This window comes from Perca fluviatilis, chromosome 20, assembly GCF_010015445.1.
Source record: "Perca fluviatilis chromosome 20, GENO_Pfluv_1.0, whole genome shotgun sequence".
In the NCBI taxonomy this organism is placed as follows: Eukaryota; Metazoa; Chordata; class Actinopteri; order Perciformes; family Percidae; genus Perca; species Perca fluviatilis.
In genome coordinates this window covers 6,561,455-6,587,897 of record NC_053131.1, presented here as the reverse complement: position 1 = coordinate 6,587,897, position 26,443 = coordinate 6,561,455, and the positions used below count along the sequence as shown (strand labels likewise).

At 41.8% G+C, this 26,443-nt stretch overlaps 3 protein-coding genes across 14 annotated transcripts in view; 2 read left to right on the top strand and 1 right to left on the bottom strand.

Moving 5' to 3' along the window:
* Positions 1 to 74: 74 nt before the first annotated feature.
* Positions 75 to 17,712, bottom strand: bag5 (BCL2 associated athanogene 5). 7 transcript variants are annotated; one of them, XM_039785109.1, is made up of 5 exons: positions 17,654 to 17,712; positions 15,636 to 15,701; positions 14,510 to 14,619; positions 6,506 to 7,399; positions 75 to 696 (listed from the first exon to the last, which is right to left on the bottom strand). In XM_039785109.1, exons 2-5 carry the CDS (start codon positions 15,657 to 15,659, stop codon positions 156 to 158), a joined length of 1,569 nt encoding a protein of 522 aa, XP_039641043.1. In that variant the 5' UTR covers positions 15,660 to 15,701; positions 17,654 to 17,712; the 3' UTR covers positions 75 to 155. The 7 variants fall into 7 exon arrangements, with proteins under 7 accessions (XP_039641043.1, XP_039641042.1, XP_039641047.1 ...); XM_039785108.1 differs by lacking the exon at positions 17,654 to 17,712 and adding an exon at positions 16,514 to 16,553; XM_039785113.1 differs by lacking the exons at positions 14,510 to 14,619; positions 17,654 to 17,712 and adding an exon at positions 16,514 to 16,566.
* On the top strand, positions 16,146 to 24,166 carry LOC120548699 (cytochrome c oxidase assembly factor 8). Of its 2 annotated transcripts, XM_039785116.1 has the most exons (5): positions 16,146 to 16,444; positions 19,256 to 19,453; positions 21,931 to 22,004; positions 22,853 to 22,942; positions 24,017 to 24,166. In XM_039785116.1, exons 1-5 carry the CDS (start codon positions 16,292 to 16,294, stop codon positions 24,144 to 24,146), a joined length of 645 nt encoding a protein of 214 aa, XP_039641050.1. In that variant the 5' UTR covers positions 16,146 to 16,291; the 3' UTR covers positions 24,147 to 24,166. The 2 variants fall into 2 exon arrangements, with proteins under 2 accessions (XP_039641050.1, XP_039641049.1); XM_039785115.1 differs by lacking the exon at positions 24,017 to 24,166 and having other exon boundaries at positions 16,153 to 16,444; positions 21,931 to 21,994; positions 22,853 to 22,877.
* A 1,049-nt stretch (positions 24,167 to 25,215) lies between these two features.
* The window catches only part of klc1a (kinesin light chain 1a), a 55,692-nt gene continuing 54,464 nt past the window's right edge, over positions 25,216 to 26,443 (top strand). For 2 of the 5 annotated variants that reach the window (XM_039785103.1, XM_039785102.1), the window contains exon 1: positions 25,216 to 25,696. The gene's annotated coding sequence lies outside the window, so the exon portion shown is untranslated. The remainder of the gene's footprint in view (positions 25,697 to 26,443) is intronic. The other 3 variants (XM_039785104.1, XM_039785105.1, XM_039785106.1) reach the window with 2 other exon arrangements.

Sequence of the window (26,443 nt, the reverse complement as noted above, 5' to 3'; positions counted from 1 at the left end):
TCTGGGGATTTGAGTCAATATGTACAGCCCGTGGAATGATAACGTACCAGTTTTTTTCTTTTTCTTTTTTTTTTTTTTTAAATTTACACACATTATCAGCTCCTTTCTTTCCTGCAGCGACGTCCCATCCGGCGTGCCGGTCTAGCAACATGGCATCAATACTCCCACTCGTCCGTCTTCATGTCCAGGTAGTTGAGAATGTTCTGGGCAAACTTCACGGCCTGCTTCCGCGCCATCTTGGTGGTCTCGTCGCCCTGCGGGTCCACGGCGTCTAGCGCCAACAGCTGTTTGGTCAGCAGCTCCTCGAGCATCATGTAGCTCTTGTCGAGTCGCTTGCCGTCGAAGCCCAGCGCCTGGGCCTGGAGGTCCGAGAGGCTGCCCAGGACCAGCCACACGGCCCGGTGCGACGGGTGCTCGCTGGGGCCCGGCTGGCGGCGGGCCAGAGCCTCGCGCAGGTCCAGGAAGGTGATGATGGCCTGGACCTCCACCACGGCGCGCCGGCGGGCCTCCCGGATGCACGGGTTTCTGCCCGTGTCCACCTGGTCCAGGTGAGTGAGCAGGCTCTGCAGCTCGGCCTTGGGCCTGAAGCTCAGATCCCCCATGATGCAGTGCCGCAGGACGCCGTCTCGCAGGTGGGAGACGTGAGCTCGCACCGCCTCAATCTCCCGGATGGAGTTGTTCTGCCCCAAGTCGTACCTGAAGAAACAAAAACAGTGAGTCGATGTCAACCACAAACTGACAAAAACCTGTAACATACATCATTACTAGCTGTAGTATCCCAATCAGCACCGTTCTGGCTAGGGATGGACTAATTCTCGGCCCTGGCCGATTATCAGGCCCTTTTTTGGCAGTTTGCAGATCATCTGTATCTGCGTTGTATTTGCCTGATAAACAAAGTTAATGAATTAAAAAGTGTTGTACTTTGGCTTGGCTACAGCTCTGGGTCGGTCCCTCTGCTTCGGATTCTGACTTAAAGGAATACGCCACCGTTTGTTGAAATAGGGCTTATCACAGTCTCCCCTGGCTGTAGATAGGTGGGCCAACGCATTTTTTGTCTCACTGCAAGTAACTAGGTTGTTTTTTTGTCTTTTGTTGGCTCACTTTTACTCACAACATGCTAACCGGCAACATAGGATTCCATTCACTACGCTAAGCTAACTAGCGGTGGCGCTGCTAGTGTTGCAGCGGACTAAAATGATGCATGCACAAAAAATGCGTTGGCCCACCTATCTCCAGCTAGGGGAGACTGTGATAAGCCCTATTTCAACAAATGGTGGCGTATCCCTTTAATGTCCCGCCCACAACACTATCTGACTCTCTGTTACCGGCTAGTACGTTGAAAGTTTCTCATTTATTAATTAATTGCTTAACCCTTGTGTTGTCCTCCCGTCGACCATGCAATTTTTTGTTTTTCTGGGTCAAAATTTTAAAATTAAAAAACTGTTTGTGTTTCAAATTTTTTGTCGCTTTTTCCAACATTTGTCACTTTTTCCACTGTTCTGGTTAAATTGTTATCAATGCTATAACATTTTATAAAACACCCAAATTCAATGAAAGGAGTGAAGTGATCATTTATTTTACTTGTGAAGAGTAATAGTTGTATGGAACCATCCACGTTATTTCTTTTGACAATTAGTTTGAAAGAAACCCAAATTTCGGGTACAGAAACTTTTTGAAAATGGATAAAATGTGTTGGAGTTTGTAACATTCCAAAATCTTAATTTTGATTTAAAGATTTTCATTTTAATTGTAAATGCATATCGGTCCCAAATATCGGTTATCTGTCTCATTAACTACTAATAATCGGTATCGGCCTTGAAAAAACAGTATCGGTCGATCCCTAGTTCCAGCACCCAAGTATTAGTACTAATACAGCAGGTCTGGGGGAAAGTTTCTTTGTGAAAGTTTTTCCTGCCATTATAAAGTTTAGGTGCAGCACCCAAGCCGTTTTGGCCAGCACCTAAGCCAAATTAATGTTTCTAAAAGACTTTTCTCAGATCTAATGATTGCAGTTGGACTTCTTTAGCAAGTTTTGTCTTTAAGCTTTTTTAAGTGTTCTTTATTATTATCTGCTCTAGCTTTTACAACTTTTTAGAGTCAGATATGGATATAATAACGGTCCAAAATGATGTGAAAAACAGACGCAAAACTACCACAAAAGGGACACAAGCCAACAACAAAGAGACGCCAAATGACCACAGAGACCCAAAACAACCCCAAACAACACAAAAATTACCAAAAAGAGACACAACACGACTACAAAGAGACACAAAATTGCTTTTTTTTTGTATTATTGAAAAGCGTAATATTTTCTTGAGGAACGATGCTTATACACACCCTAAATACGTGCACCTAATTCTTCCACAAAACTAGGGAAAACACTGATATGTATGGATATTTTCCAACATATATCAATATAAGACAAATGTAGGCATAATAATTATACCTAAAACAACTGAAAGAAAATGTTGTATCACAGTGTCCTCATAATCCTTAAAGGTCCAGTGTGTAACGTTTTTAGTTGTTCATTATCAAAATCTGTGTTGCTCGTTCACCAACTTGTCCTTTTTCATGAATATTTACCACCACCATCAATTCCAAGTATTCCTATTGGCTTGAAATTTCCATTTGTATTCGCATGAACTTGAAATACGTTAGCCGGTAAGGGACATACAGGACGTACTGCTTTGGCGTTTTCGCTGTCACATGATAAACTCACAGGTGCTGCTAATGCTGCTAATGGGTATCGTAGCTTCCCGCCCCCAGCTAGTTTGAAGAAGGAAACATGGAGGACCACATGTTATCTTAATACATTCTGCGGCGGAGTGGGACAAAAAAAATAAATCTACCGGGAAATTTCGTAGACCACCGGCCCTCGGGGGGCGGGGGAGAGATGAATGTTCAGAAAGAACAGGCTGCTGTGGCCCGCCGTACAGGTTAGTTGGACCAGTGGGCAGCGGCGGCCAGAGCGGGCAGCGGCGGCCAGAGCGGGCAGCGGCGGCCGGTGTGGGTGTGGGTGGTCTTTTCGCCCAGAAAAAGAAAAAAGGATATTGAAAAAAGAAAAAGACTTTCTTCTTTTTGAAGCGTGAAGGCTACCGTAGCTGTGATACGTACTTTGAACTGCGTGGTGCGAGAGAGTTGATTGCGATATATGATCTCAACGCTAGATGGGAGAGTCCTAAATCCTACTGATTTAGCACTGCAATACTGTAACACTGTCAGAGTCGCGATGGACAGTTTAAAAATAAAAGCATTAAAATCGATGCAGCAGAACCAGAAATATGGTCTTTTTTTATTCCACACATTCTTCTTCCTCGTCAAAACCTGGAGCCTAGCCTACATTACCCACAATGCAACACGGCTGGAGACAGACGGTTTAGTTGAAGATTCCGGTGTGTTATGCTAGTAGCAGTTAATGCAGCCCCGAGCCACAAAAGGTTTTTATTACAACTTTTTTTTACTTATGCAGTCGTACTTCCAAACACTTGTAAACTGATGTGTGATGATGATGATGATGATGATGATGATGATGTGTAAAATCAGTGGAGTCCCCCACCCCATAGCTAGTTTTTCACCTAACAAAATTAGCTTCTTGATATTTGAATGATCTGTAGGTTGTTTGCAGTGAAAGGATTTGCACCAGCAGGGAAAATGTCTGCAGTGTGGCGCCAGCTGTGCCAAGCTGAGGGTTCTGTAAGCAGCCCCGCCACACCAGCCAGAGAATCACAGTTAATACCACCAAAATAAAAAGATAGGTCAAGTAGCATCATATTTAAAGCCATGGTATGCTCAAGAGTCCGTAGGTACTATAACAAAATACTCTACTGTAGAATTCTATTATAGAAAGGCGTTATTTCTTTATTCTGGCAGGTCTTGCAAGCAAATAAACATTAAAATACATTTTCCATTCCATTAAGATGCATTTATTTTTAGTGCGTAATGTATCAAACAAACTTAATTAAAAGGGGTGATAGAATGATTATATAGGGTATTTTACACTGTTCCTTAAGGTCTCCTAATAGGGTATGTAACATTGGTTGGGCTGAAAATTGCCCGAATGCTATTTTATTAGGCCCTTAACTACCCTGTGAATATGGCTCTATGTGGAACAAGAGCTTTTCTTCCAAATATGGTATGCTCATTAATATTCCGAATGAGCTACGTGCTGATTGGTTTGAGAAAACTACATAGAAACACATGGGAGACTCATATTTCAGACACTGCAAAGTTATACATTGTTTATCGGGCTATTCCATTACAAAATTCACTTCTGAAACTTTTTTATGTGAGAAATCAACTATGTAAAGCTCAAATATGGGCCGCTTTACGAAAATGGATGGCTAATTGCAAATTTTGTCCGACTGTGTGTCGGAGTTCAGCGCCGGTGCTGCCTGTGTAGCTGCCTCACCGCCCGGCCTGCCTTCCTTCACAGACCCCGGCCTGCTATGAGGTACTTGGAGCTGGCAGCCCACTGCACTCCATACCCGCGCAAAGTCACCGTCTTTTGGGCTAATGACAACCAAATGCCCCTGCCCTGACAGAGCTCCAGGGCCTGCAACTCCCCTCTTCCTGCTAGCTAAATGCCCGGTGTATGTGAGTGAGAGCGCTGTCAGCGAGCTTGTTACGCCAGCATTCTCTTACCACAGGTTTCAGTTAATCTTTTAATGTGTGTAATTATAATGTGTTAAGTTATTTAAACAAACGATTGGGGAAATAAACTCCGCTTGTCCGCGAGTCCCATTGACAGAGCCTGCGGTTGGATGTAGATTTGTAGCTACAAATCACAGATAGTTAGATTCAGTTTCGGCGTCATTCCGAGTATATTTACAGTTTGAATTTCGTCACGCCGTATACAACATCTAGCTAAATGTCTTATAAAGTTAACAACGGTGTCCGATTTCAAATTAATGAATATTTGTGAAGAGTAGGGCTTCCGTTAGCTGCAACTGTCCCTTCAATCCTAGCTACCTGTGTAGCTACAAATCACAGATAGTTAGCTTCATTTTTGGTCGTAATTCGAGTATATTTACAGTTTGAATTTTGTCACGCCACGTATACAACATCAACACATTATAATTACACACATTAAAAGAGTAACTGAAACCTGTGGTAAGAGTTAGCTGGCGTAACAAGCTCGCTGACCGCGCTCTCACTCACATACACCGGGCATTTAGCTAGCAGGAAGAGGGGAGCTGCAGGCCCTGGATCTCTGTCAGGGCAGGGGCATTTGGTTGTCATTAGCCCAAGAGACGGTGACTTTGCGCGGGTATGAAGTTCCGTGGGCTGCCAGTCGTGACGCAGCTCCATCTACCTCACAGCAGGCCGGGGTCTGTGAAGGAAGGCAGGCCGGGCGGCGAGGCAGCAACACAGGCAGCACCGGCGCTGAACTCCGACACACAGTCGGACAAAATTTGCAATTAGCCATACATTTTCGTAAAGCGGCCCATATTTGAGCTTTACATAGCTGATTTCTCGCATAAAAAAGTTTCAGAATTGAATTTTGTAATGGAATAGCAGAGATCTGCCTGACCTAGCTAGATTCAGAAGACTACCTGATCTCAGGTCAGTTGTGTAGCCTATGTAAATGTTGGGGCGTGACCGTTCTCTTAATACACCCATGGGCTGACAAAGGTTCCGGTTTTTGGGAGGTTGACTTCAACTTCCAGCTTTGTTGAGATTCGCCCGTTTTCAGCGGCAGTTTCAAAATATGAGATTTTCATAGTAAAGGGGTGTCAATGGGATTTTGAGCTTCTATGTATGTCCTATTTACCCACCGAACTGTCGTTATTCAACTTTGACAGGGTAAAATCGGTTTTGCATTCTATCACCCCTTTAAAGAACCTTTTTCCCTTCACTGTAATTGAGGCCCAAAACTAGGCAGCGCGAAGAAAAACTGTGTGGAGTGGTCCTTGAGTCAGTGCTGGAGTCTGCTGTTCTACATAACAGAGAACTCGGTAGGCGTATTATTGCCATCAGTGCTTCTCTGGTGATGGGAGTCTAATTCACTCCTGAGAGGGGAAAATGATTCAAATCTAAATGTCCTCCTCCAGTCTACCACCCAGGCTACTGGAGATGTGGGGTAACATCAGCTACACTCACTGTATAAGGACAGCACAGTGTAGACTTCATACTTTGAAATGTAGAAAATGTTAGAGTGGCATTTCCTGCTGAAAAGAATTTATGTAAATGAACAGCTGCACTAGAGCCGAAGCTATTGGTCAACAGAAGATAATCGGGATAATCTTCTATCATGGTCTTCTTTTTTTTTTAAGCAAAAGCGCCAATAATTCTTGTAAATGTTGATAATGTTGATATATATAGTCTCCCATGACAGCAAATTAAATATATTTGGGTTTTAAACTGGTGGTTACAAAAAAAAACAAGACATTTTGAACCCTTCATCTTAAACTTGAACTCATTTTCAGAATTTGTATAGACCAAAACGATGACTCGATAAATAGAGAAAACGGTTGTAGCCGTGATCCATCCTTTGAGTGATGCCTACCTGCGCGTGTCGTCTCCTTCCACCTCCAGATCCAGATGTTTAAGCAGCCCGTTTATCTCCTCCACGACCTGTTTCCTGTAGTTGCGGATGGCCGCGTTCCCGGAAACATCCAGAGCGTCCAGCTCCACCTGCATCTCGGTGAGGATTCGGGACAGGTGGGTGCAGCTGTCCCGGCCGCTCAGGCCCATCAGCAGGGCCACCAGCTGACTGCGCGCCACGCTCACCTTCACCATCACCTGGTTGATGCGGTGCACGGCCTCGTGGGTGTCCCCCGACAGCGGTAGGGAGAGGGTCTGCTGCTGCGTGCGCCCTTCGATCACGTCCTGCACGGCGCACATGCGGGTCAGCGCCCGGTAGCGCGCCTTGCGAAGCGGCACCCGCCCCTCGGTCTTGACTTGGGTCAACCGCAGCACGATCTCCTGCAGGGCGTCGACGAGCTCGTCGTTGATCTCCGCCGCGCCGCCCGAGCGCTGGGGCGCCACCACGCGGTCGTCCACCAGCTGCCGCGCCTCGTTGCTCAGCTCCTCGATGGCCATGCGGGACGGATGGGTGGCGTTCTCCTCCAGGTAGCGCAGGAGGCCCTCCACCTCCTGGGCTGCCCTCTTGCGCGCCCCCTGCAGCTCCGCCTTGCCCTCTGTGTCCACCTGGTCCACCTCCAGCAGCAGCCGCGTCAGCTCGCGCTCCAGCCGCTTGTAGTCGCGGTCGTTTTGCAGGCCGCTGAAGGTGCAGACCTGAGGGCCCAGGGACGCCACCTCCTTCTGGACCTCGTACAGCCGCATCATGGCGGGGTGCTGCGGGTGGTATGGCTGCTGCTGCTGCTCCATGGGATGTTGCTGCTGCTGTGGGCCGCCATGGTCCATCCTCTTCCCACCATCAAAGGGCTTCCCAAACAGGCTGGGGAAGAATAAAAAAAAGGAAGCATGAAAGGAGAGTCAGAACAATAAGCAACAATCCAGAGCAGAGCCTCAGCAGAGCCAACATTGTTATCTACGGGCCAGAATGACTTCAAAAGGTTTCTTTTCAGATACTCCCAGCCATCACTGGTTGAATAGGACCTCCAACTAATGTCTGGATCCCTGCCAAAGCAGCAGGCATAAAGAAAAAAAACCTTGCAACCTCCACCAAACATTCAAATCTCCACCAACTCCGGAAGGAATTTACGACAACGTGGTCGGATGTAAATGCTATTAGCCCTGTTCTTACGTGCTACTTGATATGTAAATAATGCGGCATTTCTGTGTTGGAAACAAAAGTTTGATTTTTGTAAATCTTTCTCTGCATCTTCAGTGGGAACAAAAGCAACAACGTGTCTGCGTTTCGGTTAAAACGTAGAACCTTGTGATAGAACCACAATGGCTGTAATGTTGCACTGGAGACAGTCGCCCACTGGCTTCTAAAAAAACAACAACCCATAAAAAGGATAAAGTGCTGTATCTCCAATTTGCAGGCAGGTCTGTCATCCTTAACATGTCAGAAATGCTGCCTGGGTTCTAAAGGGTTATTAAACATGAAATTTAATCCATTTAATGTGCGAGCAATCCTGGCGCTCTACCACTGTGCTGTCACTTTTGAGCTAATGTTAACCAGCCTCATCTATCTGGAACTTTCTCGTCATTGGTAAAACTGAACCTGCAATGTTCAATTTGGTGCAGGTTCGATTTGTAAAAAAAAAAAAAAAGGTTTGCTCCTAATTCCTTGTGGCCTTTTCGTCAAACTGTAACCGATTTCTGATACCAGTATATCAACCATTATCTTTTTACATAATATTGTGACAAATATAAATACTAAATGGGATGCTTTACAGTTTAAGGTGTGGCCTTTTTTTTTTTTTTAATTACCCCCTCAAAATTGTGCCGATACTGATTTATCTGCAATAAGCTACTATCCAGCAATATATCAGCCAAGCGGTCAATCCTTCTAGCAACTAACAGAGTTGCAGAATCCAAGTTTAAGAGTAACTGCTGAAAAGAAAATCTTGTTTCTGCTGACTGATTTCACCCTGCTGCAGTGATGTAGAAGTGTACTATGTGTGTTTCACAGTAATAATAACAACTTTATTAAATCAAAAACATGTCTAAAAACAGAGAACCAAAACCTATTTATTTTTTTACTGTTAAATTTGGTTCAACAGGTGCAACAGAAACTTTTAACCTGAAGAGGAAGACTAAATAATTCAGTGCGCTTTAGACTGTGTTGAGTTACTCTTTACACATGCATTTACATGGTTTGTTTAACTGGTTTAGAGCCACTAAATCAAAACAGTACATACAATCACCTAAAGGATTATTAGTTACACCTGTTTAACCTGCCTCTCTTAGTTATGCAATTATAATTCTAGACTGCCGGGGAAGTTCCTTCCTTCCTATGACACACTGAGCTGCTCTCTCATCTCTGTTTTCATTTGTTTCCTTTTGTGTGCATCCTTGTCCCAGAAATGCTTGTTACTAACCTAGCTCTGGGGAGTTCACTCCCCGGAGTCCTTACGTTTCTTCTTCGCAGAGCTATGCTCTGCGATTCCCTGCAATTCCCTGCAATGTCCGGCTGCGTCCTGCCGCGTCCACTGCATCCACCCATGCTCTGCTGTCCCACGCTACATCCCGTAACGCCCTGCTGTGCCCTGCTATGACATGAACTACAACGACTACCATTGTAGTCACGGTTCCATTATCTTTATTATGACTATTATTGCCACTGTTCATCACACCCCCAACCGGCCCCATCAGACACCGCCTATCAAGAGTCTGGGTCTGTCGAGGTTTCTTCCTCCTAGTTTTTCCTCGCCACTGTCGCTATAGTTACTGCTTGCTCTTGAGGGAATTACTGGAATTGTTGGGGCTTGGAAATTTGGAAATTATAGAGTGTGTTCTAGACCTACTCTATCTGTAAAGTGTCTCGAGATAACTCTTGTTATGATTTGATACTATAAATAAAATTTAATTGAACCTGTTAAATTTCTCATTAATGCAATTATCTACCGTAATCAACCAATCACATGGCAGCTGCTTCAATGCCTTTAGGGGTGTGTTCCAGGTCTACACAATCTCCTGAACTCCAAACTGAATGTCAGAATGGGAAAGAAAGGTGATCTAAGGTACTTTGAGCGTGGCATGGTTGTTGGTGCCAGACGGGCTGGTTTGAGTATTTCACAATCTGCCCAGTTACTGGGATTGTCACGCACAACCATTTCTAGGGTTTACAAAGAATGGTCTGAAAAAGTAAAAACATCCAGTATGCTGCAGTCCTGTGGAGCGGCGAAAATGCCTTGTTGATGCTAGAGGTCAGAGGAGAATGGGCCGACTGATTCCAGCTGATAGAAGATCAACTTTGACTCAAATAACCACTCGTTACAACCGAAGCATGCAGCAAAGCATTTGTGAAGCCACAACACGCACAACCTTGAGGCGGATGGGCTACACCAGCAGAATACCCCACCGGGTACCACTCATCTCCACTAAAAATAGGAGAATGAGGCTACAATTTGCACAAGCTCACCAAAATTGGACAGTTGAAGACTGAAAAAATGTCGCCTTGTCTGAAGAGTCTCGATTTCTGTCGAGACATTCCGATGGTAGAGTCAGAATTTGGCGTAAACAGAATGAGAACATGGATCCGTCATGCCTTGTTACCTCTGGGCAGGCTGGTGGTGGTGGTGGTGTAATCCCTTTCGCCTTCAGAACTGCCTTCATTGATTCAACAAGGTGCGGGAAGCATTCTTTAGAAATGTTGGCCCATATTGATAGGATAGGGCCAAACACAGTATTAGTATGGTGTTCCTAATAATCCTTTAGGTGAGTGTAGTATTAAAAAGCAGAGTACTTGGATGCCAATACTAGAAAATGGGGAAAGCACCTGAACTTTCTGGAGGGCTCCTAAGAAGCTTTGTGCGGGGTAGAGACGTGTATGATGGGCTTAAAGGAATACGCCACCGTTTGTTGAAATAGGGTTATTCACCGTCTCCTCTATATTTATATAGGAGGGCAAACGCATTTTTGTCTCAGTGCATGCATTTGCTTAGTCCGGCAACCCCGCCGCTAGCTTAGCTTAGCGTAGTGAATGAAATCCTATGTTGCCGGTTAGCATGTTGTGAGTAAAAGTGACCCAACAACAACAACAACAAAAACTAATTACTTTGTGTGGCCTGCGTATTCACATCGAGTACAAAAAGCAGATTAAGACTAGACCATTTCCTAGGCAGATGTTGATTATATTGGGTGGAAGTAGGCTACAGCCGAAGCACTGCTACTCGGGCACAGAGATATCATGCTGGACCCTACGCCGTAGTCTGACGTGCACCAAAAATGTACACATCGCAGCAACACACGACGCCCGGCCGTGGCTTGGTAGTAGTAGTAGTAGTAATGTTGCATTTCCCCCCCCCCCCCGACTCATTTCTTCTCCATAAACAACATGAAATCAAGGAGGGTTAACTTTTCCTGCTACAGATTTCCCACCGTGGTCAGAAAGAACAGAGGAGACACACACAAGTATAAACATCAGGCCACTTACGTAGGCTACGGGGAAAGCTCTGCGTGGCGCCTCCAGAGAACCGTAAAAAGGCCTTTATGGTGCTGTCATTTATGCATATGTTTATTTGGTTTATGGTGTAGTGTCTATTTTGATACTCTTTTTATTGAATGGTCTTGAATATTGTAGTTACTGTGACATGTTTTCTTATTTTTTGTCTGGGTGGGTGGTGATGATGGAAGGGGGGGGGGTGATTTGTAGATGTTGCCAGTTGGATGCTTTGTATTTAAAAAAATAATAATGAAGTTAATCACAAAAAACAAGCAGAGTACTACGGCACAATGACCCCACATCCATAAACAGTGCTATAAACAGCCTGTCAGACGCTGTAAATATGTCCCTCTAATGACTGAACGGTGATTGATATGCGAGTAAAAATGTCTTTTCTTGACTTTTTTCTTATTAGATTTAACTCCAAATGAATCACATGAAAACCCAGCTTAAGACGAGGCAAGAACAAATGCCCACATAATATATTCATATGAAATCCGTACCCCTTACAAATCATGTAAGAAAATGAATGAGGATAGCCTACATTTCGTCTCGACAAGAAGAACACCCACATGACAACCATTCAGAGTATGGCTGAGCGTTTCTACCAGGCTCCTCGGCTCACATGATGGGGATGTCTCCACGTAAACAGGATCCAACCGGCCAATCAGGCTTCACATACTGAGCGGGACACCAACTGACCAACGCTCAAAATATGGAAACAGTTCAGCGAGTGTCCACACTCGTGTAGAAAGCATGTCAAAGTGTGTCACAAGTGCCTTCGAGCTGAGAAATGTATTCCCAATTCAACACTACTTAGAACAGAATTATATGTCTTCAGCGTTTCTTAGTCAGATTAATAACAGGGTTCCCTTTTAAGCGGCTAAATTATATATATCTTTTGAGCCAAAAGGCCAAAGATTTACTAACTTCAGCTTCTCCAATGTGAGGATTTGCTGCGTTCTCTGTTTGGAATCATTGTAACCTTAATATGAAACAAGAAATCAGGAGCCGTCACCTTAAGGCTCTGGGAACTTGTGACATTTTATAGACTGAACAATTAACTGATCAATCTAGAAAATAATCAGCAGATTACTCAAAATTTAAAATAATCAGTAGTTGCAGCCCTAGTTCTCAGATATGTCAGTACCTTGAGGTAAAGACAGTTCTGCCTCTGGTGTTGTATTAAGCTTCCGTATATACAGGTCATCATCAGCAGGCTCGTTTTAAAGAGAAGGGTGTGGCAGTGGGGCAGTCATTTGACTGTCTTTGTAGTGGTTTAGTCTTATTGTAGTCACTTTGCATCAATATGTAGTTTTGTGTCTTTTTGTAGTAATTCTGCATCTCTATAGTCATTTTGTATATCTTTGTAGTTGCGGGTCTCTGTAATTGTTTTGCATCTTTGTGTTGTAAGGCGTCTTGTTGTAGTTTTGTGTATTTGCAGTCGATTTGCATCTTTCTAGTTGCGTTGTCTCCTTGTAGTTGTTTTGCATCTCTTTGTAGTGATTTTGTGTCTCTATTTGTTGCGTGTCTCTTTGTAGTCGTTTCGGATCTTTGTGTTGTTTTTGTCGGGTTGTAGTTGTCTCTTTGTAGCCGTTTTTGCATCTCTTTGTAGCTGCGTTGCATCCATTTTCAGTCTTGTTGCGTCTCTTTGTCTTTTAGCAACCCTTTGCAGACTTTCCAGAAGTCTCTCATGCTGCTGTTGGTTCAAAAGCTGCCCCTGAACTTCACTTCACACTGGAGATGAAGAGAGGCTGTCTGACTCCTGTGCAAAGCCTGCTGCCATTACAGATCCACACTGACAACTCCTGAGCAGAGATACTATACAAAATACTACCGCAAAATATACAAATATTATAGGAAACCATCAGAGGAAGCCTGAGACACAGATTCTTTTTTTTTTTAGGCGTAGGTATACTATTGTTCTGGTTTAAACTGCTTTACTAATTTTACTGTATTTCAATGCCGTGTGTAGCTGTAATATGATGGGAAAAATAAACACATACTGGATTGGACAAGGTGGGCAGATAATATATATATCAAAATACTTTGATCAGAACTCAGGAGCAAAAAATCGTGATCAGGACATTCCTACCTTTAACTGAACTCTGTGACATTATAACATTAATGTTAGAAGTCACGCACACAGAGGCTCTGACCTGGAGCACTCGGGCCCCCGGGGCTGCTGCCCCATCAGTAATTCATCCATAATCACAATGTAAACCTCTAGCTTGAAATGATGAACCACCTCCAGCATTCAAATATATTATACAGGAATAAAGAAAAGGAAAGAGAGAGAAAGAGTAGTAAATTCTTCCCATCAATCTACAAACGGCCACATTAAAGACCTTTCTACATCTGCATGGTGAACAGTCATACTCTAAGGATTACGATAAGGACCGTACGGTTGTAGTTTTTGCAACAGAACATGGCTCAGGGGAGAAGGTTGCGTCACGAGACAGGCTGTCGTTATCAGCCGAGGTGCCCTAAAAGCATGATGTGATTGTTGCATATGAACACAAAGCCCACAATATGTTGTTACGTTATCCACAGCACCAATAACATGTATTGGAATAGACAGGATTATGTTATCAGCATTCCCTAAAGTACTTTTATGTAGGAGGGCGAGGGGCTGGGCATTTCCAGAATATGTATGGACGCATGCCGGCACCACAGCTTGCAAATCGGGAGTATTTATTAGGATAATCTGAGCAAAATCCACTCCAGCCTGGCAAAAACAGCTCATCCCTTAATTTGATCCAAGAGAGACAAGAAAAGGAAGGGAGTCTGATGTGATGAAGCTAAGAATAGGTTTGCTAGTAGGAATCTTCCCTCCCATGAGTCACACAGCATTAAGAACAGAGGTAAAAAAAAAAAATGAAACACAAAAATATGTTTTACGTTGCAGACATCTGCAAGTGTTAATTGTAAAAAGAAATATTTTAAAAAGTAATTTAGGGAATGCTGATAACATAACCCTGTCTATTCCAGTCAGTGGATTGGTGCTGTGGATGACAAAACATCACATTGTGGGCTTTGTGCTCATATGCAACAACCACATCATGCTTTCAGGGCACCTCGGCTGATTATGACATTTCTTCTTTTACAATGTCTTTGCAGATGACTGGAGGTAACATGCAACGAGCACCCCCAACATCCTTGCTTTAAATCTTCCCCCAAAACCGTCCAAGCACCTTCCTGCATGGCTGCATGCACCGGTCCTGCACGGCTTTGCGCATTATGTCAACATACAAAATCCTATTTGGCACAGCTGGTTGCGAAGGTATATCTGCCCTGCCGGGAGACCGATTATCAGAACCAGCACATAACGCACCACACCTCCGGATTCACACAAAACACCTTGAAGCATCTCCTGTCAGCTATATCCTGTATGTGTGTGTGTGTGTGTGTGTGTGTGTGTGTGTGTGTGTGTGTCTCTCTCTTTTTCTTTTTTTTGAACTACACACACACAGAGCATTATTTCCTCACCTTTTTAAAACTCCGAATACATGCGCGCACATCTCTACGGATGTCTGTTTCCATCGGCCACAGCAGGGCGGGTCGTGGAGCAAAGTGGCATCCAGATGGATAACCACCCCCTTAAAAAAAATAAGAGCGAGATTTCGGTGGTGCTCCTCTGGTCAGCTTCAGCACCTAACGAGCGACCGAGCGACTGACTGACTGCGGTTGGGCTGGTGTCGCCCCTCCCACACACTACCAGAGGGGCTTCCTCCGCCGTCTCTCGCTTTTAAACAACTTACTTTACGAAATAATATCTTACTGAAACTTACAGATTGTTTTTAATAATCACTTTGGACCCCAAAAAGCTGTAACCGAACACTGTTTGCACCGACATCATGCCCCTATTGTTGTTGCTACTGATGATCATCATCATCATCACCTGACTCGGCCCCACCTTTTGGCCGGATAACTCCAGGTTTTGGGGGGGTTTTAATACACATACACCGCTTTGTCACTTTAATAGTTCCACCCTTAACTTACCTGCATAGCCAGCGTACAGCCATCTGAACTGTTGCGGAAAAGTGCGCACCTCCCCCGATTAAAGCTAAACATTAGCCTACCTAGCTAACGTTACCTTACTTTCCAGCTCACGCGTACGAACTAACGCGGAGTTTCTCTTCGCTCCTTTGAGGGGGGGGATAAACCCGTTTAACCGGCGTTTGTTTATCTCGACGAATACAAAATGTTAATCGGTGTTTAGTTGACGTGTATTAAATACACGTCGACGTAGAATAAAAAGCATTAACGTGTCATTTTGCCGGTGATAGACTTAGCTATGTTTTGACGTCGTGTAAGTTTTGGTCGTCCAACATGGGTGTGCTCCATTTTGATATTGTGGCTGTGCCGCTGTCCGATACGTAGCGGCTAGTGCGGGTGTTGTATTCAAGTATCCTTAAAAAAGTAGTATAAAGATCTGACAAGGAACAGTAATTACTTATCATTAGCATTCTACCTGTAGCCTATTTGATCGTAATAGAGCATCTGTGTTATAATAACCAACGATCAAACTGTTAATGATATTTAAAAAAGAATAATAATAATAAAACAAATCTTTCTATATTCCTTTCCCTCTGTCAGGAAGTGGGCCCCTTACCTGGCCGCTGGAGCACGGACGCATTCAGTGAAGGTGGCCCTGCATTACTACACGCCTTGATTTTACCTAAAGAAATGAAAAATAGCAAAATGTGGACGGTTTATTTAATCGTTTAATCAACGAGGTTTTGCAAAGTAACACATGGCTCACTTAAAATGCATCAAAATAAATGCTTTGTATTCTTCTGTACGTGTTATTGAATTTTGTATTCATTACACTGATACCTTTGGATATTGTTGTACATTTTTGTTATACTCCCCCTCCCTTACCCTAGGTAAATAATAACAATATTAATAATAATAATCATTATGACAATAATGCATTTGCGATTTTCATAGCACAAAGCATTCAAGCGAATGGACACACTTACCCATTCACTTGATTGGGAAAGTGTATCCAAACTTTGACTGGTACTGTACAAGAAATGGTTTCGAAGAAACCCCGCCCGACTGGCTCAATCACGGGCTGTGCCGGTAACATTTTGGAGCCCGTCCTTTCGTTGTGGGAGTGACCAGAAAACGGCTGTGCTCACCCAGAAGGACACCGACATGAACTCCCCTGAAGTACTCTGTTGGATAATATTAACACGAGGATACTCTGCTCTGTAACGGCTACTGACTCTCCTTAAAACTGCAGTTTACTTTGGGTTAATTAAAATGGCGTCCAAAGCAGCGGCAGCAACAGCGGGCTGTTTAACATGGAGGTTGTTCAGTCCTTTTACCCTCCACGCTCCTCCATGCAGTTTATCAGCACTGACTATTCGGCAGTGCAGCTCCAAACTGGCAACCCAACCGGATAAAACACCAAAGGTTCGTAAATCATAATTCCTCGTAAAACATACCGAATATAAAAGCTACCATGTTGAATATTCGACTTACAGGAAGCGTTACGTCCTCAGCAGTTCGTTTACAATCACACCAGCGTGTGTGTGTTGCCATGGTACTGTTGCTATGGTGGTTGCCACGTTTTAATTTTATATGCATGCATTTACAAAAAAAGAAATCAAAATACTCCATTATAAATTTAAGTTATGCTTTCAAAGTGGTGGAAGAAGTATTCAATACCAGTGTACAAAATACAAAAGCAATACAACAGTATACCAACAGTTAAAAAGTAATGTTGCTCATTGTGCAGAATGGCCCAGAATCATAGCATATATATATTATGTTACTGGGTTATATTGATGTATGAATGTGTTCATCATTATAATGTAGCAGCTGGTAAAGGTGGAGCTTGTTTAAACATTTTAATACTGCTGGTAATCTTAACCTATACTAATACATCCTCATTTATTTCTTGGTTATATTTTGTATTAATCATCCAAATCTGCAAAGTAACTAAATATGCCAAATAAATACTACTACAGTACGTAGAGTAGTTTATTAGTTACATTCCATCACTGACATACTTCAGTAGAGTATGACCCTGTATTAAAGAAACTGCATTTTTTTTTTTTTACAAACATTACCTAAATTGCAAACTGATAAGATAACCCTCTGACCGCTTTAATAATAACATTGACATGAGTTCACATTCTCTGACTGAACCAGTGGTAGCAGTGCAGTTGTTCTACCCATAGATATAAATACGTTTATACATAGAGGGGGTAAATGCTGTGGCAAGCAAATATTTGTTTTTAACGTGCATAATTCCTAAAAAAAAAAAACATCCCGAAACATGAGTAATGTTATAATAATAATCTTCAGAAGGTTTTGAACAATACAGCAGATTCATTATTTAATCATACTTATATTTACATGAATAAAGACATTTGCATGCAGAAAAGGCCCAAATTGAAAAATTAATCAGAATGCAGGAAATGAAGCGTTTGATGCTCAAAGTTTCCTGGGGGACGACCACCAGACACCCCAGTTACAATTTGTCTGCCCTAATGTTGAACCCTTGTGTGTGTGTGTGTATATATATATATATATATATATATATATATATGTATGTATGTATGTATGTGTGTGTGTGTGTGTGTGTGTGTGTGTGTGTGTGTGTGTGTATGTTTCTACCTGTTTTTGGTGTCTGAGTCCTGCTGCATCGTATTCTCTGGCTCGCTGCTCACCTCATCACACAGTCTGCTTTGAAATGATAAGCGGGTTCCTGTTGATCAGCTGTTTATTTAATCCACGTGACCTCCGTCTGTTTCTGTGTGTGCAAAACTTCCACTGTTTACTCCAGAGATCTTCAACAGGGGGTCTGGGACCCCTAGGGGGTCCTCAGAGTTACTGCAGGCGGGCCACCAAATTATTGTTAAAACCAAATTGTCTTAACATGAATCAGACATATTATTAGCAAATGAAATTCAGCCTATTTGTGAAAAACAACAACAATGATGATATTACTGGCCCATAGGTAAGGTAGTCTCTAAGATAGCCATCCACAGATCCAGTCCATGCACTTAAAAAGCTATGTATTAAGGCTTTAGGCCACCAACACATTGTTTAAGGCCCAGTTTAATGTCCAACATAATACAATATATGTAGTAGGGGGTCCCTGATCCGTCTCTCTCAGATAAAGGGGTCCTTGGCTTAAAAAACATTGAAAACCCCTGGTTTACTCAGTTTATGCAAATTCAACTCTTCAATTGACTGATACAATACCAGCAGAGTGGCACCCTGGCCTTCAGTCTAGGGCTGCACCATATGAGGACAAATATCTAATTGCTATTAATTTGACTGGTATTGCGATTGCGATATGGTTCACAATATTTGAGGGAATGATCATTTTTGTATCATTATTCTCATTTTCATTGAAACATATTAAAATGATTATAGTATGATTTTTGTGAGTATTTTTTTGTGTATCTGTTAGATGATTTGAAGGCTGGGACGTCTCTGAAGCACCGCAATACTTAATTTAGAATGGTTTAAACATTATTTAACTTTTTAGGAGAATAGTTTTTCCTTTTTTGTTTTAGCTTTTATTTTACTTTTAACACACAAACCTCCAACTGAACGGTTGGCGGTGGAGATGCATTGTGGGTAATGTAAGCGCCAGGTTTTGACAAGGAAGATAATCGTGTGGAATAAAAGAGACCATATCGCCAGTCCTTCTGCATTTATTTGGATCCCTTTTTTTTAACTGTCCATCCTGAGTCTGACAGTGTGTAGAGTTCTTTTTAAAGATGTTAAGCTCTCAGACCCACCGTAGAAAGGTGATGGATCATGTCAGGATTTCAGAGTCTGAAAATATGGGTTTCCTTCTCTGATTCCCCCAAACTGCAGATAATTTAGCATGTCATCTAGGGCTGCACCATATGAGGAACATATGCGATATGTGATAACGCTGTTGATTATCGCGATAACGATGTTACTTTGGATCAATAAACATTTATATTAAAGTGTGTGCTTTCAGTATTCTGCTAAAACGCAACAAACTGGTTGTTGAATTTAAAACAAATGAAAGGAAACATTCTTTTATTGAACAAATTGAACATTGAATTTAATATAAAAGGCACCACTAAAAAAGGATGACCGTTATATTTTAAAGTGCAGTTTTCTGCCGAAATTTTCTTTCAACTAACACAAATATAGAACAATATTATCGATTTTTTTTTAATAAATACGATAATATTGTCATCTCAAATGACTTTGTTTTTATTGTCTACGTAGAGATCTGCCTTCAGACCAGCAGCCAGCTCCACGCACGACTGGATCGGTCCACCCAACCCTCTTTCCAACCTGCGGCCAATCGTGTACCACGTCCCTGGGAACGAATCGGAGCTTGAGAAACGTCTGAGACACCTGAGGCAGGAGACAGAAGACTGGAACCACGACTTCTGGACCAAGCAGAACATCAGCTACAGCAAGGTGGAAGTGTTTTTTGATTCAGGACACTGAGGCAGAGTGTATATATACAAAGTTGTTTACTAGCCATGGAGCCACTTACTGGGACATGGGAGGGAGGCTGGGGACTCTGGAGCAGGTTAACTCGGGCTTGGAGCCACTTACTGGGGCTTGGGAGGGAGGCTGGGGGCCCTGGAGCATGTTAACCCAGGATAAGAGCCACTTACTGGGGCTTGGGAGGGAGGCTGGGGGCCCTGGAGGTAATCTAAACTTCTGCTGCACAGAAGTAATGCATTTAATGTTTATGGAAAAACAACCTCACTTTATTAGGAATATATACAACAAGACAAAGACACATCACAGACAACATATGTTGCCTGCACATATGTAAAAAAATATCAGTAAACCTGGTGCTGAGGTTGTGCGGGAGTATTGTCTTTTACACTATTACAGAATAATCAAAGGCAAAATAAAGAAAGCTAAGTTCATTAATTAATAATCTACAGAACAGAGTTTAGAGTTTCCTTATTTTGAAGTTCTAGTAGTTATTTTTGGTTTTAAGACAGTCTCCGAGTCTTTTGTATGCTAACATTGTTTTAATTTAAGTAGTGTGATTAAAATGCAGTAAATGCTAATTATATAATAACCAAAAATATGCTCCATCACAATATGCAGAGATGAAAAGAAAAACACCCGCAAAAAGTTAAATGTAATTGAAATGAAAGTAAAAGTGCTGCAACGAACTAAACTTTATTTCAAATAAGGCAGCAACTAATGATTATTTTATTATCTGTGAAGAAAAAAAAGTCCCAGAAACCAACTGATGTCCAAAATCTAAAATAACCAAACATCTTATTATTTATGATGTTAATAAAAACAGAAAGGCAACAATTCCTCAGTGGATGCATTTTTGCTTAATAAATAGTGGAAACGATCAATCAATTATCAAACTGTTGTGGATTATTATTATTCTGTCGATGGATCAGTCGGCTAATGGACTCATTGCTTTAGAAATTATATTAAGAAGTTAGGGCTGCACAATATACCGTTTTTTTTTTTTTATCGCCATGACCTTTTTTTTTTTTTTTAAGTGGTGCCTTTTATATTCAATTCAATTTTCAGTTGGTCCAATGAAAGTAATGCTTTCCTTTCATTTGTTTCAAATTCCACAAGCAGTTTGTTGTATTTTAGCAGAATACAGAAAGCAGCAGAAATGCAGAACTGAGTACACTTTAATATTTGTTTATGTATTGCAATTAATATTGTTATCAGGTTATTCAACAACCTTATCGCATATCACATATTTTCCTCCGACTGGCAGCCCTAAATGAAGTACCACGATTACTGTGTATGTGTTTAGACAACAGGATGGTACAGAGCGAAGCCTCTGAATCAGCAAACACCCCGCCGGCTCCAGAGCTGCTGACCTCTGCAGAGCCTCCACATGTGGAAGTGTCAGTGAATGGTAGTGTCCTGCATGCTCCGCTCTCATGTCTTACATGCTGTAAGTTGTTCTTTCCACCAGCAGAGAGCAGCAGTGCACCACAAAGCTTTGCCGTTAGGTCAGGGATCTTCTACAGGGGGTGCCTGGCGTCGTGCAGGGGGGGCCACCAACTTTTTGTGAATGTTTTTCAAAAAATTTAAATGTCTTAACATTAATCTAACATGTTATTAGCAAATATTAATCAGCCTTTTTGTTGAAAACAAAACCCCCACACATTGATTATAGGCTTACTGGCCCAACTTAATCCTAAGGATTGACTGTGCCACATTCAAACATTAAAACATGATTTATAAAATCTAAAGGCTTTAGGCCACCCACATGTAATTGTAGGCCCAGTTTAATATGCAACTTTTATACTGAATTTTATACAATATATGTAGTAGGGGTCCCTTCTCCGTTTCTCTCTCAGTTAAGGGGTCCTTGGCCTAAAACATGTTGAAGACCCTTGCATTAGGTGTCAAAAGGTGCAGTAGTAGACCTTATTGTCCCCTTTCTTATGCAAAGAGTTATGTTCAAAACTTAGTGAGGAAATAAATACCTTGAGTTTGATGCTTTTTGTTGAGCAAAGATATTCCAAAAACCTATTTTTACTTTATGGAAATGTGTTACTTTTTAAATGTTTTAGTTTGTGTATTCTAGAAAATGATTGTTATACTTCTGTATAATAGAGGTTCTGCCTACGCTGCCTAATCTGACTTCTAATAAATGGTCATTCAAGACTGGTCTGATGCATTTGTTTCACATTTCCAATTTAAGTTGAGTGCTATACGGCCACTGATAGAAAGGAAAGGAAAGACAGGAAAACTGAGTTGTCCTAAATGTGAATATTTTTGTTGTGTGCATCCATTTGTTGTAGAAGTTTTCTGACTCGCTGAGACCAACCCTGTTAATCTGTTGATCTGTTGTCTGTATTCAACCTGGGTCATCGTTGTCTTTTTGTTTGTGTCGTAAAATCGGAAGAAAGAAAACTAATGAACCGTTTTCATGCTGTCTGCAGGAAAAAGATGCGTTCATCTTTTCATCACTGAAAGCAAAAGGCTTGAGTGTGCGTGATGAGCAAGGTGAGGATCTGCAGCTTTTCTACATATATTAAAGTGTAAACACTCCTGTGTACAAGATGAAATGCTTGATTAGAATAAAAAATAATAAATAAAAAAACTCAGGCTTTTGCAAATGTATTCACAATTTGTGAGCCAGTTTAGTCTGTCAGGCCGTGTTGGAGATTAACCTTAAAACTGAGCGCTGAAGTCTGCAAAATTTGTCTTGATCTTTATTTTTCACTCCTTCCTTCTGTCTTTCCTTGTTTCCTTCCTTCCTTCCTTCCTCCCCTTTTACCTCTGTCTCCTCTCCTTCTCCTTTTTCCTCCCTCATCACCTCTTTCCCTCCATTCTTCATTCCTCTTCATCTCCTTCCCTCAGTCCCTCCTTGCTTCTTCCCTTGCTTGCTTCCTTCCTTGCTTTCTTTCTCATCTTTTTACATCTGTTTACTCTCCTCCACCTCTTTTCTCCCTATCTCTCCCTTAGCCTTACTTCCCTTTCTTCCCCCTCACCTACTTCCCTCCTTCTGTCTCCTCTCCTTCCTCTTCATCTCCTTCCCTCTGTCCTTCCTTGCTTCTTCCCTTGCTCCTTTCCTTCTCATCTTTTCTCCCTCACCTTCCTCTTCACCTCCTTCCCTCGGTTCTTCTTTTCTTCTGTCCTGCTGTCTCCTCTCCTTCCTCTTCATCTCCTTCTCTCTGTGCTTTATTTGTTCTCACCTCCTCCTCCTCCCCCTTGCCCTCCTCTCCCCCTCTCCTCTCACCCCTGTAAAAAACAAACAACAAAAATGACATTTTCGTACACATTGATGTGTTTTTATGTCACATCTGGTGACTTAAACAGTATCTTGATGAGAATATTAACTTTTCCCCCCTGTGTCCCCAGGACGCCCCGGGCCCTGAACAGTGAAGAAATGGCGGTGTTTTACAAGAGCTTCCTGGAAACCAACAGACTACACCACGCAGATTATAACAAGTGAGTTGTTTTGCGGGTGGGTGGGTGGGTGGATGGGTGGGGGGTACATCTCCCTCCACGGGAGCTGTGGGCTGAAACAGACCGTTATATACTGCACCTAGAGAGCAACAAACATCGCAGCCTTTGAAGAGCTTTCTGTGCATTAGCATTACAAAGTGGCTGACTTGTTTTTAGCTCAGTGAGTCCTTCATAAAGAATGACGTTCACTGCCCACACACATCACCTCTGCAACTGCTTTTCTTTTTCTTTTTTTTCTGCATGTGAGAGTTAAACTCTACCTTTTGATTTCCGGGCTATTCTTGTTCTTGTCTCTAGGGCTGGGTATCGTCCAAAAACCTTCCATACCTGTACCGATACCAATACTGTGACTTCGATAACGGTTCCTAAACGATACTTTTTTCAATACCAAATTTATAAAACAAAAATAAATTTTACACATTACGGCACAAATCTTTTCATTTATTTTTCCGTTGCTACTACGTGAGACACGTCTCTGTGTAACGTAGAGTTTTTCCTGAGTGTCTCTACGACGTGTAACGTTAGACAGCCAATCACAAACATTATTAGATCTTGGTAGAAGCATGTTGCGTGCTTATTGGCTCACTGACGCGGATGAGATTTACTACTTAGGGATTGAAATTGAATGACAAGGGATTTTTCGATACTCGATACTTCAGAGGCGATTCGGTCGGTGCCTAAAAAGTATGGAATTCGGTACCCAGCGCTAATAATCTCAGGTTAGAATAAATCAAAGGAATAACATTTCTTCCCTCAGGTATTCTTACTTTCCTGGCTCATTCTATTAACAATATTAATACAAATGTACTTTCAGTACAAAAACCCTTTATTTAATCATGCAATTCTACATTTACTCACACTAATTTCAGTATTGTTCATGTTGAAGGTTAGCAGCTACTGTGGCCATTCGATTAAATACTATAAAATGCTTTGTTTTAAAAAAAAAAAAAAATCAATCATTTACAAATCTAAAATGGTTTGTATTTGTTAAATCATACTGTATTACTGGATTGAACACACTTCTTCTAATTCTCTTCTTCTTCTTCTCATGTTCAGGGAATGGTACCGACGTAACTTCACGATCACCTTGCTCATGGCCCGAGTTGCCCTAAAGAACATGTGGAAGACTGTTACTGAAAGACACAGCAGCAAGAAAAACAGCTCTCCTACCACTGATAATAAATAATGTATTCACCCACCCTATAATCTTAGTTTGCACTGCTTTGTTCTGTACTGTCATTCATTTGTGTTTCAAGGAATTAGAAAACTACCTCTCATCTGATAAAAGATTTCCATCTCGCTGTACATCTGTCTCTGTATCTGATGTATGGTTGATTCGATCAGATCCCTCTTAGGTTCTGAAATATATTTTCTCTGCATGCTCACTTGGAAAGGGACCAAAAGATGAGCTGCTGATTTGTTCATTCAGTCCCTACATCTTTCTTATAATTACAGTCGGAAATCTTGAGTTTCAAATCAGCAGGGCGTTCACATGAAACATCAATTAAATGAACAAACATATTACGTCTGTTCACATCTACTCAGTCAGGGGGTTCGTACATTTTATTTGTATTTGGACATCTTATTTCTATCAGTCTGCATTTACTTGACTCACAGGATCACTGATTAACGTGATATTTCGGTTCCAAGGTGTTGGTGATTCCACATGACGGCTATGTAGTCTGGTATTGCAACATTCCCAGGTAAACCACAGCTAAAACAACCCCTAAAACTTTGCAAAGGGCATGTTTTGAACTTTACCTCAATACATGTCGTGGCTGCATTGTATCTGCGTCTGTTGAGACAGTTGATGGTGGAAAAATGATAACAATTAAGTATGATCTATGATAATACGTTAAACTACCCAGCAGTATAAGTTGTTGATTTCACCTTCACCAGGTGCAACAATAACATGATGAACCCATTAATGCATCAATAGTTATATAATCCATTAATATAATACATGTGATTTTGAAATGGTTCATTCTGCATAAGAAGTACTTTTGGTAGTTTAAGTATATTTTGATGCTAAGATTTAGTATGTAAGATATAATGAATAATTGAATGCAGAACTTTAACAGTATTTTTACACTGGGGTATTAGTACTTTTACTTCCCCCCACCACATTACCAGTACTTTTTGTGTTTACTGGTGAATTGTTGCATTAAATAAATCTGGCAGCTCAGTTTGCGCCACAGCTTCCCCTTTAATCCGGGCAGGGATGACATCATTACCGAGGAAAAGGGGGGCGCCGGGTAACGCCATTTTCACGCACCGCGCAGTCAGTCAGTCATCCAGCCAGCCAGCGGACTAGCGAGCTGTCATCTGCACGGGCGACTAGTCAACTTTTCATTTAGCCCCATGAAGCCCCTCTTAAGTTAGTTTTACGGACTTGTTCCTGCCATGGAACCAAAGGAAAACAGGCTTTTCTTGTATGGCTCCGAGTAAAGCCAGTGTTTTGACAGTTAGGTTGGCTAGCTATGTAGCTAGCTGGTCACCATAAACGGCGGTTGATGCAGTGAAGACCAGCGTCAGTCGGCAGAACATATTCCAGCCGGACACAGTTTGGAAATTGTGTTTTATAACTTAAATATTTTTTTTTACTTTTATTGGCAAGTGTTGTCTGTCAACCCGACAACACCTCCATTCAAAAAAGACGTGATTTAGACGGTAAAAAAGGCGAGGAAAACGGACGTTACGGTGAAGCTACATTGGCAACGGATGTTCCAGAGAACGGTAAGAATGGCCCCGTGTATTTCTTGGAGTTGTGTCATTAGCCAATTAACTACTTTCCCGGAAATATCCGTGTTGTTTTTAAGTGTCATCTGGTCAAACAACAAGCCTTTGAATTTCTTTAGTTTTTAAATAGGATTCAAAGGATGGCCCCATTTGATGTGTGGTCCGAGTTTATAGTACAGGTGAATAGGGAAAACATTTGAACTAATCTATCGCCATGAAACTTACCTAGTTGATTACTTGCGTTAAGACAATATTTTTTTTGAATTACAAGTTTTCTGAAATCTTATGTTTAAATATGCAAATTAGATATGTTAGAATGGATAAAGCCAGGTTCACAATTATTGTTTCATTTTGTTTACATATTAGAGTCTAGGGGTTTTACAGAGGGGATTTTCAACATCTCTTTTTATCACTCCATAAATCAGAAAATACTGTCAACAGCCATAAGAAGAAGCCGCTTCTATATTATATTATATCATGTTACATTAATCAGGCTATGAATGCTATATTATATATATGTAAAAACCTTCAGATTATAGATATGAACGTAACTGCAAAGTTGGGTGTATGTGTAATCTCCATTTTACTGGCTCAGAGTATGAGAACAAATCCTTTTAAAGATATGGATTGGAAAATTCATACATTTTGCAAAACACTTCAGGTGAATAGGGTAAAACTAATTACTTGCATTAAGACATTTTTTTTTTTTGCATTACAAGTGAATGAGGCATTATCTAATGCTAA

Excerpts from the sequence above, each read along its gene's own strand:
- bag5 (XM_039785107.1), bottom strand. The coding sequence starts at position 15,094 with ATGTTTAGCTTTAATCGGGGGAGGTGCGCACTTTTCCGCAACAGTTCA. Across the intron at positions 7,400-14,509 it reads GTATTCGGAGTTTTAAAAAG|CCTGTTTGGGAAGCCCTTTG; the intron begins GTGAGGAAATAA and ends ATTCTTCCCCAG. Across the intron at positions 697-6,505 it reads GAAGGAGACGACACGCGCAG|GTACGACTTGGGGCAGAACA; the intron begins GTAGGCATCACT and ends TTGTTTCTTCAG.
- LOC120548699 (XM_039785116.1), top strand. The coding sequence starts at position 16,292 with ATGGCGTCCAAAGCAGCGGCAGCAACAGCGGGCTGTTTAACATGGAGG. Across the intron at positions 22,005-22,852 it reads GATGAGCAAGGTGAGGATCT|GACGCCCCGGGCCCTGAACA; the intron begins GCAGCTTTTCTA and ends CTGTGTCCCCAG. Across the intron at positions 22,943-24,016 it reads CACCACGCAGATTATAACAA|GGAATGGTACCGACGTAACT; the intron begins GTGAGTTGTTTT and ends TCTCATGTTCAG.